This window comes from Triturus cristatus, chromosome 6, assembly GCF_964204655.1.
Source record: "Triturus cristatus chromosome 6, aTriCri1.1, whole genome shotgun sequence".
Lineage (NCBI taxonomy): Eukaryota > Metazoa > Chordata > Amphibia > Caudata > Salamandridae > Triturus > Triturus cristatus.
In genome coordinates, this window is record NC_140589.1 from 521974445 (window position 1) to 521993578 (window position 19134).

Below are 19134 nucleotides of genomic sequence, written 5' to 3' on the forward strand. Positions count from 1 at the left end.
TGTGTGTCATACAGGCAAATTTTAAGATGGATCCTAGCCTCATAGGGGAGCCTTTTTAGTGAGGTCCGGGAGATATGATCTTTCTTTTATAGCTAGTGATGAGCCTTATAGCCATGTTCATGTGCACACACGCCCAGCAACTTCAAAAGCAAAACTCGAGGTCGGTCATGCTTCCAAATCACACCCAAGACATGGACATCTTCAAGCACCTGGATATACTCTCAGGTGATTAGAGCACTATAGAAATCAACTTAACATAACATTTGGATGGATGTGCATAAAGAGCATCAGAGTGTTTTTATCAGATGTCTATTGCTACTTGGTTGAGTGTGCAACACTGTCCTCTTTGATCCTTTCAACCACAGCCTACTAACTTGCTATGATGTGTGCAACTGGTACAGCATCTTTCACCTAACAGTCCCTTTTAGAAATCCCCTTCTGGTGACAGCTTTAAAAGTAATCTTTATGGGCTTGGAAGAAATCTGTTGTCCTCCCTTCTGCTTATGTTCATGACTTGTAACTCAAATCCCCTGTTTCCTGTGTCCTCCCTTAGACCTTTGGTAATTGCCTGGATCATTACCCTCAAGCTTGGAACCAGTCTGTTGAAGGTTCCTCTCTCCCTTTGGCTTAAAGCCATGTTGCTCCAGCTCTGTTAACCCTGTTGGCCACCCAACAGGTACCCTCACCACAGTTCCCTTAGCCTGTGACTGTTAAATGATGCCAATGAAAATTATGACAAAGTAAATGTGGACTATTTAAAGGTAGAAGACAATGTACTGTAAATGTGACTATATAGCTATAGGACACAGTCTTTGTGACACTGTTACATCATCAGTTCAACACAGCTTAAGGTGTTAAGGTGTTACAAAAATAGACCATGGGCCTGGTTGAGAGTTTGGTGGATGGGTTACTCTGTCACAAATCTGACAGGTATCCTATCCGCCGATTTACAAGTGCCATTAGATCTAATGCACTTGTAATTTGGCAGAAGAGATACCCGGTCGACCAAACTCTAAATCAGGCCCTAATTCAGAAGTGTTGCAAGTCAAAGTTTTCCAGTATGGCAAGGTCCGAGCCTGATGCTGGTAAGGGTCCCTTGAAGTTGGATACATAATCATCAAGCTCCCTTGAAAGCAATTTGTTTTGGTGCCAAAGGTTCCAAGCAAGATAAAGCTGGATTTCATACCGGCTTAGTTTGCCCAAGGCCGGGACAGATTTGCCCCCGTGCCACAGTTTAACATTTTACCTTTGCACTTATGTTTTTGGTTCTCAAACACAATCCCACATTAGACATTTCCAACAGATGTTTCTGCCAAAACAAAGTGCATGAAAGTAGGTACTTGACCACGTTCAGTGTGATAGGGTCTCAAAACAGTTCTGTTGATTGCCTCAGGGGTATAAAAGCAGTCCAGGGTTGTTTTCTGCCCAGGTTACAGAACGTTTGCAAGAAATTGATGATCAGGCATTTTCCTGTGTTGATGACATATGCTTAACAGATAATGACCTTTCAACACACTTGGCAAGAGTAGATCGAATAATTTTGGGATTTGCTCACATGGGCTACCAATTTAATTTAAAAAAATCAATAATTGCCCATCTCAATGTCCTGTTTCTTGGATACGAGCTGTCAAGTGAAAGCAGATTCCTAGTGACAAATTTCCTAGAGAAGTGTGCACTTCTACAACCAACAAACTCACTGAAGAAACTCCAACATGTTGGGTTTCCTAAACTTTAGCAGAACTCACATTCCAGACTACGCAGAGCTGGTAAAACAGTACTACGACCTGAGTCATCCAGACTTTTCAAGTACTTGTTGGACAACTAAACACACACAAATTCTACCTTCAGTACAAGCTGACATGCTAGCTTCTAAAAACTTACACATAAGTGTTAACACCACAAACCTGGTGACCCATATCATTGCGAGTGCATCAGAGTACACCTATGTCACATTCAATGAAGGAGACACTGTTCCAATTGCATATAAATCGCATTTACACACCAATGCAGAGATGCGTTTTGCACCAAGAGAAAGAAATCTGACTGCGGTACAGACTGCTGTGGTGAGAGAGAGAGAGATCATTGGCTCAGGGAAAGCACATCATACTTCAGTTCCAGACCTAGAGGCTGTCACAAAAGCCACCATTTGGGGCCAGAATGGATTCAGAGATTCCAAAGGGTACACAATAAAGCAGAAGCTGCTTTGCTGACAAGTGACCAAATACAAAGGGTGTTTGCCACTGGCTCATGTAATTCACGCATTGAGCCACCAGAGTGTAGGAATACACGCTGTAGGAATTTCTATAGCTGACAAAGCCACAAACGGCAACAATGCAAACTGCTGCAGTCACTGAAATTACTCGTTCAAGTACGAGTATAGATGGAGGCATCATAGCGGCTGTCAGTGCTGCGGATGTTGGCACACCTCTGCGGAAAGGCTTTCTAACAAAATACTCCTACCAATTAAGGGCATAAAACATTCCATTTGCTAGGATTCGCAGAATGGGGGATCGGGTAATACTTAATTTGGACCACAGGCTAGGCTTAATCCTAGCTGCACATGAGGGCCTAGCATCCGCACATGCGGGGAGGCAGCTACAATTTCACTATTGCAAGCAGCGCTATTGGTGGGCAGGTTTTTACAAACAGGCCAAAGACTTTGTCCTTAAATATGACATCTGCCATCAGTCGAAGCTCTCCACCATAACACGCTCACTGTAAATAGCTCTGCTGATCTTAGACAAGCATCCTGCTTGTGTTTATCTGGACTACGGCAGCCCTTTACAATCAGATGAGCCTTACTAATACATCTTAGTAGCAGTGGATTCGTGCTCTAGATTCCTATGGGATTGGCCACAGCAATCGGGTTAATATGTGGGTTCCAGACCTCAACATTCCCAGTGGCGGCTGAAACACCATTTAACATCAATGAAAGTTTGGATGTTTTACAGAACCTGAACGACTTCCGAGGCACCTAGAGTAACGTCCAGCAGAAACGTACCCCCACTGGAGGAGTGAAGGTCATACCAGCAACTCCTGGTTGGATTCCAAAGATCGGGGATCTAGTCTGGTAGAAGATCGTGGACAAGAATGACTTTGGGCCATCCTACAGAGCGCCTGTACCTGTCCTGGCAGTTGAAGGTACCAGAACTGTAGTTTTATTGCCCCTTGCTGGCTCAAAAATAAGAGATTTGTATCAATAGATCTCATCAAACCACATCATGTGGCTGGTTCTACACAGTAGACCAAGAGGGCTCCTGGGTATTTACCTGCTTCCTCCAACTACCCTACAGGAAGTTCCATTGGAAGTTTTGATCAGCAATGAAGCTTCTTCTCCCCGGCAGGGGACAGCTAACAGTGAGGTTTCACTTCTAACTGTTACATCAACAACCTTGTTACAAGCAAGTTGCACAGAAACACATATTTAACTACTGTAAACTGACAAAAAGGGTCTTTACTGCAATGTACTACCTTTTGAGTCAACGTTGGGTTCTACAAAGCCTGCTGAGCCATCTAAAATAGATTAAACAGCCTCCTGCAACTTCATCAACTTTGATGACTTCTTTTCGGATTCATCTTACCCACCACCATTACTGCTCCGAGATAGATTGCGTGTATTTTATATTTTGCTGAAAAAGACATACTTTATCCATCTGTGGATATACATTTAGATTACAATTTCAGACATTAGCTCCCAAAACGCTCTGCTGTTGAACAGGTGAAGTTGTTTTTAACACCCCATTCTTCATCACACAAAGAGCGAAGAGACCTTTCCCTAGTGAACATTTCTGCTGTTCCTGTCCCTGATGGAATTGTTTGGGATATGGTTCCATATGATGTATTTGGACTGACTGAAACTATGCATATTCCATATGTGTTTAAAATCTCTTTGCATGACGTTATCACTCCTAGTACTATCTCTGATGATTGGGACATTTATCCAGTGCATGAAATGCTAGATGATCTACAGCATTCAACTGTTTTTAATTCATGGGAAATGTATGAAGGTACAGCTAATTATGATGAAATGTTCTGTTTTCACCATTATGATCACCATTTCCTGCATAAAACAAGTACTCCACATGCAGTATATATTTAAACACAATGGGAACACTGCCCACACCATAACAGGTAGCTCAAAAGCATTTGCACAGAAGCCTGAGTATTTTTCTGGTCACAGTCGATTTATGGACACTGAACTTAACTTTAATGTCCAAATGAATCGTACTATTTCTACCTGCCCTTGGATTATGAGGATGCTTAAGAAAACCTTTTCACTCATCCAGCGACCCGCACGTAAGCAGGTAGCTCTTGCCCTAGTAATGTCCAAACTTGACTACTGTAACTCGTGGTACCTAGATTCGAACAAGAATACGCAGTGTAAACTTCAGGTGGTGCAGAATGCATTGGCAAGACTTGTTTTGGACATTCCCAGAAGGCAGTCCGCTTGGAAGGGACTAGAAAACCTGCACTGGCTCCCAATTAATAAGCGCATTAGCTTTAAATCTCTCTGCATGGTATATAAGGCGCTTCATCTTCCATATACAACAATATTAAAAACCATGTTCAGTTGGTATTTCCCAGGCAGACCTCTCCGCTCATCTCTTCAACTGCTGCTCATGGTACAGAGAACCAAAATAAAGAAATGGGGCGATAGAGCATTTTTTACGGCCACGAGCAAACTTTGGAACTCCCTTCCACTAAATATAAGGGCCATCCCTCAGCTCCTGCCCTTTAGGAAGGCTCTTAAGACATGGCTATTCTCCATGTAATGTTCCTTCTGAAGCTGGTGTACTAGTGGACCTCTTACTGACAGTGAATTTGAAGGCTTGTTTTCTACCCATTATGGTCACTGGTACGACCACATATTAAAGTGGCGATTGTTCACCCATCAGAGTGGAGCCTTTGGGCCCTTCTTTCTCATAGCATTATCCTGGTCTATTTTCTCAGTTGGATGACTTTGGCATCCAGGTATGGGCAGCTTGGTTTTGTTATCTGTTTTAAAAAAAATATCTATTTTTGGTCAAAGTGTAACATAAAACCCAAAATACAAAAAAAAAAAGTGCAGTACAAAGCATCGATCTTAACTTCTAATAATCGCTACATACAGTACAGATACAAGTTCAGGCATTGGGTTACAGTACAAGAGGCACATATCACTGTTCCATATGTCGATCATTTAAATATCCTCATCGTCAACCACACGGGAAGGAGGGAGGCTGACAGGAGTACATAACAAACCTCTACTCTCATTCCATGGGCCCCAGATTTTTGTCCATTTAGAGGGGCAACCCCTACTTTCGTAGACCACCCTCTCTGCCTGCATGTACTAATCCATATCCGACTCCCAGTCCGGGTATCTGAGTTGGACTCCTCCCCTCCAAATTCTAGCTATATTGCGCTTTGCCACCATGCAGCCCAAGGCAACCCACATCTTCTCAGTGCGTGACAGATCCGTGGCATCCCTAATGTTTAGCAGACACAGCCAGGGGGAAACCTCTATAGGTGAATTACAGATGTGGGACATACCGGTGATAACCTTTTCCCAATACCCTTGGAGGATCGGGCAGTGCCACCATTGATGCATGTAGGTACCAACCTGCCCACGCCCGTGGGGACAATCGGGGAGTCCAATGCCCCATCTTGACTAATACCGAGCTAGTGTAGTAGGCCTGATGCAGCAATTTAAGTTGAATAAGTTTAATCTCGAGCGGATCGCTGCATCGTGGGGGGAGGCCAATACCTCCCTCCAGTCGTCGTCATCCAAATTCCCTAAGTCGTCGGCCCACTTTGTACGTATTTTGTTCTGAGCGTCTGGAATATGATTGAGGATTTTACGGTAGGTCAATAAGATGGTTCTCTGCGGGAGATAGTCATCCAACAATCTATCTTCCAGAGGCAAGGAGACCGGCAAGTCCGAGTCCTTTGGAATAGGTTTGTGGCCTGAAGATAACAAAAGGTTTCCCTTTCATGTAATTGGTAGTCTGTTTGCAGATCACTAAACGGAATCACTCTAACTTCGCCCACATGTCTCTAACCTTCGAAAGACCGATCAAGTCCCATTTATCAAACCCTAGTTGTTTCGATAACATACCTAACAGGTCTGTTTCCAATAGCGGAGTAACTCGCGTTATTTTGTCTTTCCACCACAGAGCGCGTGTTGCCTTGTGCCATAAAGCTACCGTCGAGGACTGAATCTAGGTGCGTACTGTACCCCCCGTAGAGCGCCCTTAGATAAGTGCCAGGAAGCTTATTGTGCCTGTCTATTCTGTAAGCAGGGTCCGATATGTGTTAATGGACTCCGTGATTTAAAACAACTAATTGTGAGGCCCAAAAGTAAGATCAGATATCGGGTAGGGCAAGACCGCTATCATACCAGCTTTTTGTCAATTTTGTGAGGGCGATATGGGGAGTACCCTGGTTCCAAGCAAGGCACGTACTTCAGAGTCGATCAACTGAAAATACTGCGGTGAGATTAAATATGGCGTATTTTGCAGGGCATACAGAAAGCGTGGGAGTGCCATCATCTTGTAGAGGGCAACTCCACATAAAAGCATAAGGGGTAGCGATTTCCAATGGTGTAATATGCTTTAAGGCTGAGGGGGGCTTAAAATTACGTTCATGGAAAGCAGAGGAATCCAGCGTAATATATATTCCTAAATATTTAAAGCCGTCTATCACTATTTGGGCATCACAGCCTCCCGGTACATCCGGAGGGTTCCCACTCAAAACATAAATCAGGGGTTTATCCCAGTTAATAGTGTAGCCAGAATATTTTTGGAAAAGAGCAAAGATATGTAACACTCGTCGAATAAAAAAGGGGGGTCTAGCCAGGTACAGCAAAATGTCGTCAGTGTAGAGGAAAGTTTTGTCCATCCAATCCAAAGACCAATTAAGGCCCCTAATAAGAGGGTCTCCCCTTATCCAGATCGCCAGAGGCTCTAGGGCCAAGGCAAAGAACAGGGGTGAGAGCGGGCAACCCTGTCTCGTGCACCTCCCCAATGCAAAAAGTGCGGAACGAGCTCCATTCACTGAGATCCTGGCCAGGGGCTCTGAGTAAAGAAGATGCACCTAAGACAGAAACTGACCACCAAATTCATATCTTTCAAGTGCAGCAAACAGAAATGGCCATTCAATCATGTCAAAGGCCATTTTGTCATCAAGAGACGTTATAATGGAATCCTCCTGCAAAGTAGCGGCCCTACCCAGGACACCGTATAGACGGCGGAGATTCAATGCTGTATTCCTGGTAGGCATAAAGCCTGATTGGTCAGGATGCACTAATTTGAGGAGGTGTGGGGAAAGACGTCGCGCTAGAATCTTAGCTAAGATTTTAACCTCAGGGTCCAATAGGGAAATATGCCGATAGGAGCTGCATAGCTCGGGGGTTTACCCTTTTTATGAATTACCACAATATTGGCTAGTCTTTGCGTTTTGGGCAAAATACCCCGAATCGCACTCTCCTCATACATTCGCACTAAGAATGGGGCAATGGTTGCAGCATTAGATTTATACAATTCAATTGAAAGGCCGCTTGGGCCCATGGCCTTACCGGACTGCAAAGAGCCAATAGCTTTAGAGACCTCATCAGGTGTCAAAGCCGCATCAAGGTCCTCAGCGTTCTGAGTGTCCAAAACTGGTACTGGCGAAGTAACAAGTAGCTCCACCGCTTCCGTCTTGGGTAGATGACTGCATGGAAGTGTATATCCGTTCCAAATAACTCGCAAACACCCCCACAATTTTAGCCCTGTCCTGTATCGTATCCCCTCCCTGCTCAACAATCTGTGCGAATTTAAGAGGTGGATTAGCCCTTGCCGTCTGAAAGGATGGTGTCTCTGTCCCGAAAATTGAATATCCTCGCAAGCATGGGTCACGGAGGGGCGCCTGGTTTTGGAGGACCCCCGGGACACGATGTGCCCGTTCCACAGAGAAATATTTGCAGAGGGACCGGGGCTGGAGGTGTTTCTGTATTAATTCTTCAACAAACAAATCCGCGGCTTGCCCCTCTGACTTTTCGGGAACCCCCAAAATGCATACATTGTTTTTACGTGCACGCCCTTCATAGTTCTCCAATTTAGCCTCAAAATCCGATGCTTGTGCCTGTAGTCGCTTGACCGATAATTCGAGGGACTTGAGGTTTGGAGAGTTTTCACTGAGTCTTTGGTCTCCTTGACCCTATTGCCCATTTTGCGAAGATCAGCGTGAATGAGGGTGACTTCTGTCGTTACCATATCAATCTTTTGCTCCAACATAAAGCGAACTCCCTGTATGGCCTCCATACCGTCGGCAAGAGACGGGCCCTCCGTGACGGCTGGCTGCTTCACCTCGGTCTCAGCTTGCTTCTCCTCTGGTGCGTCGGTTTTAGTGTGGGCAAATTTGGATAATTTCACCTGGCTGGATTGCTTGGAGCGTTTATTGGTAGTCATTGCATCAAATTCGGTCTCAAATACAATCCCCAGGTGTAAGGGCTAATGGGACGCATATACTGGCGGGCTGGTGCCAACAATGGATGAAAAAGTCCAGTTGCACAGTGTGCTCGACAAGTCCCCAATTGAACTGCAATTCACAGTGGGTAACAGGGAGACAAATGCCCACCCAATACCGCTTCTGTGCAGTGCCTCCGTGTTACTGAGGCAAAGGAAAGTCCAGGTCGGCAGTATAGCTTCTGATTCTGTCTGTAACGTAGAGTCAGCCGATCCCAAGGGCCTGGATCGGTCTGGCTCTTTAGCAGCTTTGCTTTTGCTTCCAGCGCCCCAGCAATTGACTGTGAATGGCCTACTCGTGCCGGATGGGGGAGGGGAATCGCGCTGCAACACAATGGCTGCCCCGGTGTTTACTACTTCGAATTGCCCCCATCCGTCCATGGCGACCCATAGGTTATTGAAGAAGGGGGAGGAAAGCCAATCACCCCACTTCCGACCCCCACAGCAGCTTCGGAGGCCGATTAAGACCGTCGTCAAGCAACAGATGGCTTCGGCTTGCCGGAGCCCACCCGGCACAGTGCAACGTCTGCTCCACACCACCTCCCGCGAAAAGCAGACGGGACCCACCAGGACCTTGGTCAGTCCCCCTCCACCAAAAGGAAGCAGCGCCAAGGGCAGGACGCTGCTCCGCACCCACAGGCCCCAACAGCAGCAGTGGATGTCATGTAGAGCAGCCTCCGACATCATCACAGCCAACGCGTTCTCGAGGCCTTGGCACGGATCTGCAGGTCAGAAATCTTGGGGCAGGGTTTGTGGATCCACACTGACGGCAGACCGGATGACTCCTTGGCTCAGTGGGCACCCAGATCGTACATATTTATGGGCTATACTGATATATTAGCGATGTTTGGGGGATAATTAATTAGTGGAAGCCCGGAGCTTCACTCCATTGCGGCCATCTTGGGTGTTGGCTAGTCAACCCCCGTTATCTGTTTTTAACCAGCTGTAGGGCTTTTAATTGACACAATACTTTACTTTACTCTAAGAGATAACTCCTGCTTTCTCTATAGGTCGCTTCTTCACCTTACTAGTCCCGATGAAGACCCGCGTTTGAGGCATTCAGTGGCCCCTTCCGTCCCCAGGTGTCGGGTCTAAATGTCGATGCTTTTTAATTAAGCCTGGATCATTTGGATATCTATGCAGAGTGGCAATAGTAACTTAACACCTGATCCACTTCTAGATGTGATATATGTTATTAGAAATTGTACACCGGACAGGCTTCCATGTACAATAATATGATTTGAGACGGTCGAAATAACCCCCCCTTTTTCCTTTTCCTACTCCTTATCCATACAAGCACCTTCTCTGAGCACTCATCTTTATCACTTTATCCATTTGTGGATCTAAGAGTTTTTGATATAATGTGTAAATAAGAATGCTGTTTGAGACTGACTTGTATGTAGCTAAACATTTAGAAATGCAATTATGAGTATGTGTCTTAATTTTTTGGTTTTGAAATCTTGTCTGCTGCCCTAACCTCCTAACTGTGGATTGAATCTACAACACTGTTTTTCTGCTTTTCCATATAGTGGTTGGAGATCTTTTGATATATTTGGTTCTCCTATGCCTCTTGTTGCTTTTTCCATTCGGACCATTGTTTGTCTGTATCATACTTTCTAAAAGTGGCATTTTCAAACACACGATTTGAAAACCACCTTTGCTAAAAGGTCTGTTATTACATTTTGAGTTCAGAGAGCCTTATCCCCAAATATCTAGCTGTTCCCAATGGAAAGTAACTTTTGTAAAAATGTTGAAAGGCATTTCCCATGTTAGCCTATGGCAGAGATAGTCCTTGGAATAGCGAAAAATAACATACACAGTATCTGACTATCAGGACATGTAACACACACCAGTACATATCCTACCTTTAACATGCACTGCACCCTGCCCCTGGGGGTACCTTGGGCCTACCTTAGGGGTGACTTACATGTAAGAAAAGGGAAGGTTAGGGCCTGGCAAGTGGGTGAACTTGCCATGGTGACATGGCAGTTAAGAACTGCACGTGCAGACACTGTAGTGGCAGGTCTGAGACACAACTGAAAGGCTACTGGTGTGGGTGGCACCATTGGTGCTGGAGGCCCACTAGTAGCATTTGATTTACAGGCCCTGTGCACACACAGTACACTTTACTAGGGACTTACCAGTCAATAAAATATGGCAATCATGGATAAACAATCAGAATTGAAATTTGCAACAAGAGCATATGAACTTTAGCAATGATCAGCAGTGTTAAAGTCCCCAGAGTCCTAAAGCCAACAAAAACAGGGTCAGGAAAAAATGGAGGCACAATGTAAAATGTTTGGGAAAAAACCTGCAAAAAGGGCCAGGTCTAACACCACTGAAACAAATTTGCTGTGAAGAACGTAGCGGGAGAGGGACCGGTACTGCACCTTGGGCGGACAGGTGAGCATGTTAGTCTTGGTCTCTTACTGGTTCTCAGAACACTTTCTAGTCACATTTTGTATAAGTCTTCAGTTTTGGAAATTGGCTATCTCGGCACCTTTCGCAACACAACCAAGTGTCCCGGAGTAAATGGAGACCTCTTGGGGGTTTAGGAGTCACTCAGTCTGGGTCCAGATGTGGGGTTAAGATGGTGGGAACCTGTTTGTCCCTGTGACTCTGAACAGGAGGCCAGCAAACTAGCCCATGGAGTCACCTCTGGAAGTCCTGGGTGCAGATGTAGATGTAGGGCTCAACTGCAAGGCTGGCCTCTAATGTTTCAAGGCAGGCTCCAGGCAGTAAAGCAGTCCTTCCAGGTACTGCGCAATTTGTCACAGCAGGGTATAGCAGCAGTCTGGCCCAGCAGGTCACAGCAGCAACAGTCCTCTGAGAGTCCTTCCACAGGTCCAGTAGTAAACTCAAGAGTGGGTCTGGCAGTTCTATGTTTATACCCAGGTGCCCTTCTCCTGGAAAGAGGGAGAAGTTTCTGCAAAGGGTCTGTGAATTCTTGGAGTTTCCTGATTCGCCTATCCTGGCTCCAAGTTGACATCAGTGACAATAAAGGGTAGATAGGCCTATTTTGAGGAGGCAGGCCACAGTCTATTCAGGTGCTAGTGGGGCTGTGCCCAGCTCTGCCCCTCCCATCCTGCCACCTGATGGCCCATTGAGGCTCTGCTAATCCCATTATTGTGTGACTGTCTGGGAAGAATTCACAAAGTCTAACTGTCTGCTACACCGAGTCAATCAATCAATAGTTCTTTATTCGGATGTTAAAAACACCATAAAAGCACATGTACACAATACAGAATTTTTTTTTTTTAAAAGCAATTAAATCAATCAAGTAAGAACATTTGATGAGAATAAAACAGAATAAAATCAGTCGTATCACCTGACAGGTACACAACTTCTTAACGGATGCAGTTTAAGCCTGACCTTTGGTTGATCTTAGTCTCAGTGCTACTTTGATGAAATTCAGAATACAACACAAATTCAGTGGGTCAGCTGCCCTTTGTAAGAACAATAATGCTGAGTTTGCCTGAGTCAAATTAGCCCTTTTCAGGATATCAATTAAAAAACTTCGCCTGGGTATAGAGTAATAAGAACAAAAGAATACCAAATGAAGGGTGTCCTGCGGGGACCGATTGTCGCAGCCGCAGGCACCCTTCTGCTCAATCGGTACAGTGTAACCTTGTGGGTCCGCCAATAAACAGGGTAAAAGATTGAGCCTAAAACGGGATATTAAAAATCTATCCTGTGCATTATGCATTAAACAGAGATAGGGTTCCATTCCCACAGTAGTCTTGATGTGACTGTGCAAATTCACTGACCTTTTAGACCCTTCTTCAATCATTCTAGTTGTATTTCTTTGGGCCACAAACAAGCTTTTTACCATTGGTTTGTCCTGGGCTCTGATCACTGATGGGTTGGTAAAAAGTTCTGTGTGACCCCGCTTCTCTAAGGTAGCCATAACATATTTAAACCAAGGTATCTTCAAACATTTCTCTCTTCCTAGACAATCGCTCAGTATTAGTCTACTTAACTTGGCTTCTGTGTTTAACCAAATATTGAGCCACGCCAGGATCGGTCTGAGCTTAACCGTGTCTTCAATGTATGGCCTCCCTAGCTCTCTGTGGGCAATGATGGCTGGGGTACTCTGCGGGATTTTGAGTATGGACCGGAATATTTTGTTTTCCTCCCGCTGTAGTTGTGTTATATTTACAAAACCCCAGACTTCAGCTCCATACAGAACTTTAGAACAGCAGATAGAATTATACAAATGCAATACTTGTTCTGGGGACCATCTACCTAGTCTACGCCCATAACTGATCACTGCACCATTTGAGGATATTAATTTCCCGCATCTCTCTTCTACCAGGGATGTGAATTTTAATCTCTCATCAAACAATATCCCTAGGTAGGAGAAGAGTTGCACTCTTTCCAGTGTGTGAGACCCAATTCTATGTGTGAACATGGGCCGTGATTTTTTCCTTGCCATCATCACAAATGATTTGCCCAAGTTTACAGAAAGATCTAGGGTTCCGATGAACTTCACAAAGCCATCGATCAGAGTTTGTAAGCTTTTCGGGGTGCGAGCTAACAATACGGCGTCGTCAGCATATAGTAAAACTGGGATTTGACGCGTACCGATTCTCGGGCAATCAGTGTTTAAAGCAATCAGGGTCTGCTCTAGCTTGTTAATATAAAGGGAAAATAAAAAGGGCGCAAGAATGCACCCTTGTCTTACCCCACTTGAGCACACAAAAGCTTCAGTGAGGCCCCCTTCATTATTATAGCGTACCCTGGCTGTAGTATCTCTGTGTAGCTCCCTAAGAATGGTAATCAAACCCTGATCAATACCAAGTTGGGTCATCATTAGCCACAATTTGTCCCTATTTACATGATCAAAGGCAGCCGCCAAGTCCATGAATCCTAAATAAATGGATTTGTTACTTGTTATGGTATACTTGGCGACTAGCATATATAAATTAAGACATTGATCACTAGTTGATCTACCAGATCTAAATCCATATTGGATGTCCGAGACGATATTATTGTCCTCGGTCCATTCAATTAATCTGTTAAGGATTACCCTTCCCAGGATCTTAGCAGAGACGTCGATCAGAGAAATGGGCCGGTAGCACTGGGGATTATCCCTATTACCCTTCTTGAAGATGGTGACAATGGTAGCAGTTGACCATGATCGCGGCAGGCCGAACATGATTGCTACATTTATTACCCTGGTCATTAAAGGGGCCCACAACTCCACGTTGCTAAGAAACAGGTCAGGGGGGACCCCGTCGGGGCCTGGAGCCTTATTTTTTGATAGGCCCTCGATTCCTGTAGTAATTTCAGCTAGAGTAAACTCGACCATCTGATTCTGTGATGTAACATCTTCCTCGATGACAGTGGCCGTCTTCTCGTGATTGTACAAACTCTTAAAATGTGCGACCCACTGCTCCGGGAGGATATTTGCACTGATTTCTGGTGTATGGCTATCATGAAAGCAGGGTTTGTTAATAATACTCCAAAATTTTGAGAGATCCCTACTTTCAGCCGCTTCCCTTAGGTCAGCCCACACTTCCCCCTGTAGAACTAATTTCCTTCTTTTAGTTACAGCCTTGTATTTTGCTCTACACTGTGTGACCCTATCTTTGTTCCTGGGCTTTTGTTTTAAACAACTTTTTAGCTCTCTGAGGGCCCGAGAGCAATCACTATCGAACCATTTGGGTTGATTTGGGATTCTTTTTACAGATCGTGTTGTCTAAAGCTTATCAACCAAGCCGGTGATCTTCCCAAATGCGCTCAATAGTTGAGGTCCCTCAGTTGCTAAATCAAGGCAATCTTCAATTGGTTGTTTCCCTACACCGAGTCATGCAGCCCGAGACAGGCTGCAGGCAAAAAGGGTTAAGGGCAGAAAAAACACATCTATCTAAAAGTAACATTTTATAAAATCTAATGAAGAATCCAACTTTATCATAAAAGAGGGTTTATCATTATAATTCCATAGGTACCAAACATGATTAAATCTACCTTCTCTCAATTAGGAATTAGAGCTTTTTAAAGGTAATAAGGAATCACCAATGTTATTTTATGGGAGGGTTTGGCCTCACAGTAATGAAAAACAGACTTGGACGTTTTTCACTACCAGGACAGTTACAATTTAAATGTACATCTCCTACTTTTTAATAATACAGCACCTTGCCCTATGGGCTACCTAGGGCCTACCTTAGAGGTGACGTGTGTAATAAAAGGGGAATTTAAAGCTTGGCCGGAGGTTTAAATGCCAAGTCAACATGGCAGTGTGACAATGTATTCAGGTTGTAATTGTAGGCTTGGGACAAGTTTCAGGGTGCTAATTAGGGGGTGACACAATAGGTGCTGCAGACCCACAGGTAGCATTTCATTTACAGGCCCTTTGTATATGGTATACTACTATACAAGGGACGTTCAAGTAAATTATATATGCCAATTAGGTATAGGCCAAACAAACCATATTTAGGCAAGTGAGCACACGCACTTTAGAAATGGTTAGCAATGGTAAAGCACAGAGAGTCCTAAGTCCAACAAAAACAAATTCAGCTAAATGTGGAAGGAAAGTAAAAAATGTTTGGAGGTGACCCTGCAGAGAGGGATAATTCAACAGTAACCTACTTTCACTGTCATACATGTCCACTATTTTCAGCTTACAGTAAAACATATGAAATTGATTTTCTAATTGTGAACATAACATGCATGTTACATTGTAAAAACACAATTTAGCCACATACCTTTATAGTGGTGTTTAAATGTGGTTTCAGTGTGCTGCCGTCATCCAAGATGATATATTCTGAATTTCCAAAATAGATCACACCGCTTTCACTGACTTCAAAACCTGCAACACATTACAGAAAAAAATGTAGTATCAGCAAATGCTAGGTGTTAAAGGTAATTACATGTCACACTTCTGTCATATGCGGTTTTGACATCATTATTATGTAAATAGTATTCACTGTATTCTGCAAAAAAATGTATTAAAAGGTCAGTGAAAAACATGGAACTGGAAAAATGTTGAATTGTAGTGTGGTGTTTTTTCTTAGTTATCTTTTCCTTATGCAGAGCAAGCACATTCTTTGTCAAATGTGATATCTCTTACAGAAGGTAGTGACAAAGGTGGCTCTAATTGAACCACACAAAACATGAGTATATTGAACTGTGAAGACTCTGCACCTGGGTTTCAGCCTTCTGAGATACCATTGAGGTGAGAAGCAAAGGGGCAGGCCATGCCTAGAAGATCCCCAATTTCTGGTGCTTTTTGGCAGTTTTAAGATCTTCTTAGAGTTTCTTGATGCTCAAATGAGTATAAGTTCTGATATTTATATGTTTCCCTAGTCTTCATTGTTTGATTTTGCTCGCGAGAAAGTGTCACTCACAGCCGTTGAATGTTACTCATAATTTCACTGAAATTATGAAAATGTGACACATAAACAATCTGAAACCTTAGCAGCTATGACAACATAAGGTGCTAACCCACCTCCCTTGTCCCACTGTCAGCTCACATGGCAATGACCAGGGAGAGATAATCATACAACCCATGCTAAGAGATGAACCGAGGAGTATATTTACGAGAGGTTTGCATCATGCTTGCATCGCGCATCATGGTACATGGATGACGCGGAACTCCAAAGTCAGGTTTTTTATGCCACACTAAAGCCACTTTGCATGGCTTTGAATGGCTTGAAAAATCTGGAGTAATGCAAAGCAGCGCAAATCGCTGCATTGCATTTCCCCGTGCAAGGTAGGTGTTCCATGGGCGTTGTGTGGGTGTTCCCATGCAACTCCCTTGATTTATGATGCATTTCCAGATTTTCCAAACCTGATAAACCTGAGAATGCACCAAAAAGATGCGCCTTCACAGGAGAGGCGTAACATGGAGAAATATCTTTATTTCTCCTCATTACTTTCTCTTTCTATGTGTACTGCATTTTGCAGCACAGATTCATAGAGAAATATGCCTCCCAGGATTGTTTTTGTGCAGGAAGGTGTCCCTTCTTGCACAAAAACAATTCTGCATGCAACACAGGCACCCTGGTACCATTAATCAAGGGTGCCTGTGTTAGTGCTAGACAGCCCAATGTGTGCTAGTGCAGGGGAAAGACAGGAATGCACTGTATGCGTTAAATACAGCATATTCCTGCCCTTTCCCAGTGATGCAGTGCATCGCAGCAATGTTACTAGCTGCACTGCACCAATGTCTCATAGATATGGCCTGGTAACTGAAGCAGCCCTGTCTCCAGCCTCCAACCCTTAATGGTCTAGGGCTACACTCTCTAGATCATAAATGCAAGAAATACACATCCACTGTCTGGAGAGCCTGTACCTCAACCTCTAGCTTACGCTATGTTTTAGCAAAGGTATCCAAAATGGATACCACTGGTCTCCATGGCCACATGCTCACGCTCACACATTATGGTGTCCTGCTACCACTTACCACTCATACAGCATCCACTTAGGAATGTCAATGCTGATTCCGGCCATTCCATTAAAGCAGAACATTACATACAAGTGGCCTGTAAGCACCACAGATATCTCTGAGCAGAAAAAATGTCTGGTCACTACTATAAATCAGAAAATTGGTATGCCACCACTTCTTAATGTAGACATGAACGATAGTCGACTACAGAGCATGCTTAGTGCATCCCTCTCGCTCACAGAGGCTTTGGTTCTCAGAGGAATAACGACAATCTAGTCCTCAGTGCATAAGCTACAACTTGGATCACTCAGGGCAGGGATGCCAGCCTGTACAAGCACACAGGAGACACTCCCACCCCAACACTCTCCATTTGTTTCTTCCAGCACATTGTGTGACAAACTCAAACACAATTTAATAGGTAAAAATTCCCCAGGTATTCCAATCACCTAAAATCTTCGGCTCATTTCACTGCTCAACTACAAAGGGAGAGAGATGCATGAAAGAGGAAGAAAAGCGCCAATCATTATATTTACAGCCTTGTCCCCTTACTTCCAGCCTTCTTCTGTCAATGCATTCCATAGGAGGTAACTACAACAGGAGTGGCTGGGGTGCAAGCAGCATCTCTCCAACTTTACATTTATTTTTCATTGTTTTACACAGTCTGAAAGGGCGTCCACTAGCTCCAAGAGCAGTGAATAGAATCAGAAACATCAATTACATTTTTTACTGGACTTTTAGAGTAAAGAAGAGAAGTGAATAAAAAATACTAATACAAGAGAGATTGATTACAGCGTAATAAATAATAGCATAGAGTGTGCTCTATTATCTTCAGCATGCTCATTCATTGTACCTGACCTGGAGAGCACCTTGAACAAAGAGAACTTTCCATCAAATATGTTCATCGAAGACCATACATACCTGTGAGGGATTCCTTCACTGTTACGGTGAAGTTCATGTTTCCCAAAAATAGGTTATCGATGCTTGCCCGAACACTTCTCACTTCTCTTGGTAAATACAGAACTCCAATCAATTGCAGTTCAGCATAACTAAAACTGAAATTAGCAGCACCAGAGATCTGCAAAAAAACCACACAAGTTATATTATGTGCTAATTTCTTTGTTCTTTCGGTTTTATGGCAAGTAATAGCTTCATTTAGACTTCTTCAAGTTTTGATGGTTAGATGGAAAGGTGTAGTAATTTTGATAGTTATAATGCATTAAAGTGAAGTTGCTTTTTCTTATTTGTTTCCTGCTTTTTCATATTAGTGATGGTAGTCGGGTCAGATGAATAGAATAAAAGAGAATCAGTTAACGATCTCAGTGTCTGCACAGACCGCCTGTTTAGGTTAGCAAGCATTATTCAAGGCGAGTGATCCCATCCTTTACTGTGACTGAGTATACGTTTATAGAGCCCATTCACAGCAAACGTATGGGGAGGATTGCTTCTAATGTAAATTCTTTATACATTGTTCACATTTGTATCTCCCAATGCAGTTCTTCAGCAAGTTTGAGATCCTTAAAGTTGTTTGATAAACGCAATTAACCCAAGGGTGTTTTGCAACATTCGCTTTATCGGGGCCGTAACTGTAAGAAACAGGACATTAAGACTATGATCATCATAGTAAACTTACATTCTGATCCTAATGAACAAAATCATGTTGTACATAGAGTGCTAAACAAGAAAATATTATTAATATACATAATCGATCAAGTATTTAGAAACATATTAAACTAGAGCAATCTTATAAAACTTCAAAAATCCTTTTGTGCAGCTGAAGACTGGAATCTCATAAGAGACCTAGCTTCCTCTAGTAAGCTTCTTTGTTGAAAAAAATATCAACAATTCATACAAAAGCCTGATGCCGAGGACTATAGTGTTTTTTAGAAATCCCAGACCCTAAATTAAAGGCCTGAGTTTAAGGTGGATTGGGTATGCCCATGTTTCCCATTACTATGCTGCAGCCCAACTGAGAATAACAATAGAGTGATCAAAGGCATGATCAGGGAAGAATTGGATTCACATGGACCACGCAATAGTATGTAGGCCTTTTGGGGACTTGGTTTGAATTGAAAAAAAGTATACACTTGAGCAATACTGTCAGTACCACTCTGTGAGTGTGAGATAGATTTATGTTCGCCAATTAATTTATGACATACCCTCCACTTTAATGGAGAATTCTTGCCCTCAACACAGGGTCAGGGGTTTCAGTTTTAGAGGATTGGGGGATTCACGTTGAAATCTGATATGTATATCACTGATCAC

The 19134-nt window shown here is 43.6% G+C and overlaps 1 protein-coding gene across 1 annotated transcript in view; it reads right to left on the reverse strand.

The window, feature by feature from the left end:
* Positions 1 to 19134, reverse strand: part of LOC146817362 (CD109 antigen-like) — a 469596-nt gene that overhangs the window by 257645 nt on the left and 192817 nt on the right. The window contains exons 9-10 of the mRNA XM_085610954.1: positions 17791 to 17947; positions 15191 to 15294 (exon numbers count right to left, since the gene is read on the reverse strand). Of these exons, the coding sequence (XP_085467080.1) occupies positions 15191 to 15294; positions 17791 to 17947 (261 nt within the window). The remainder of the gene's footprint in view (positions 1 to 15190; positions 15295 to 17790; positions 17948 to 19134) is intronic.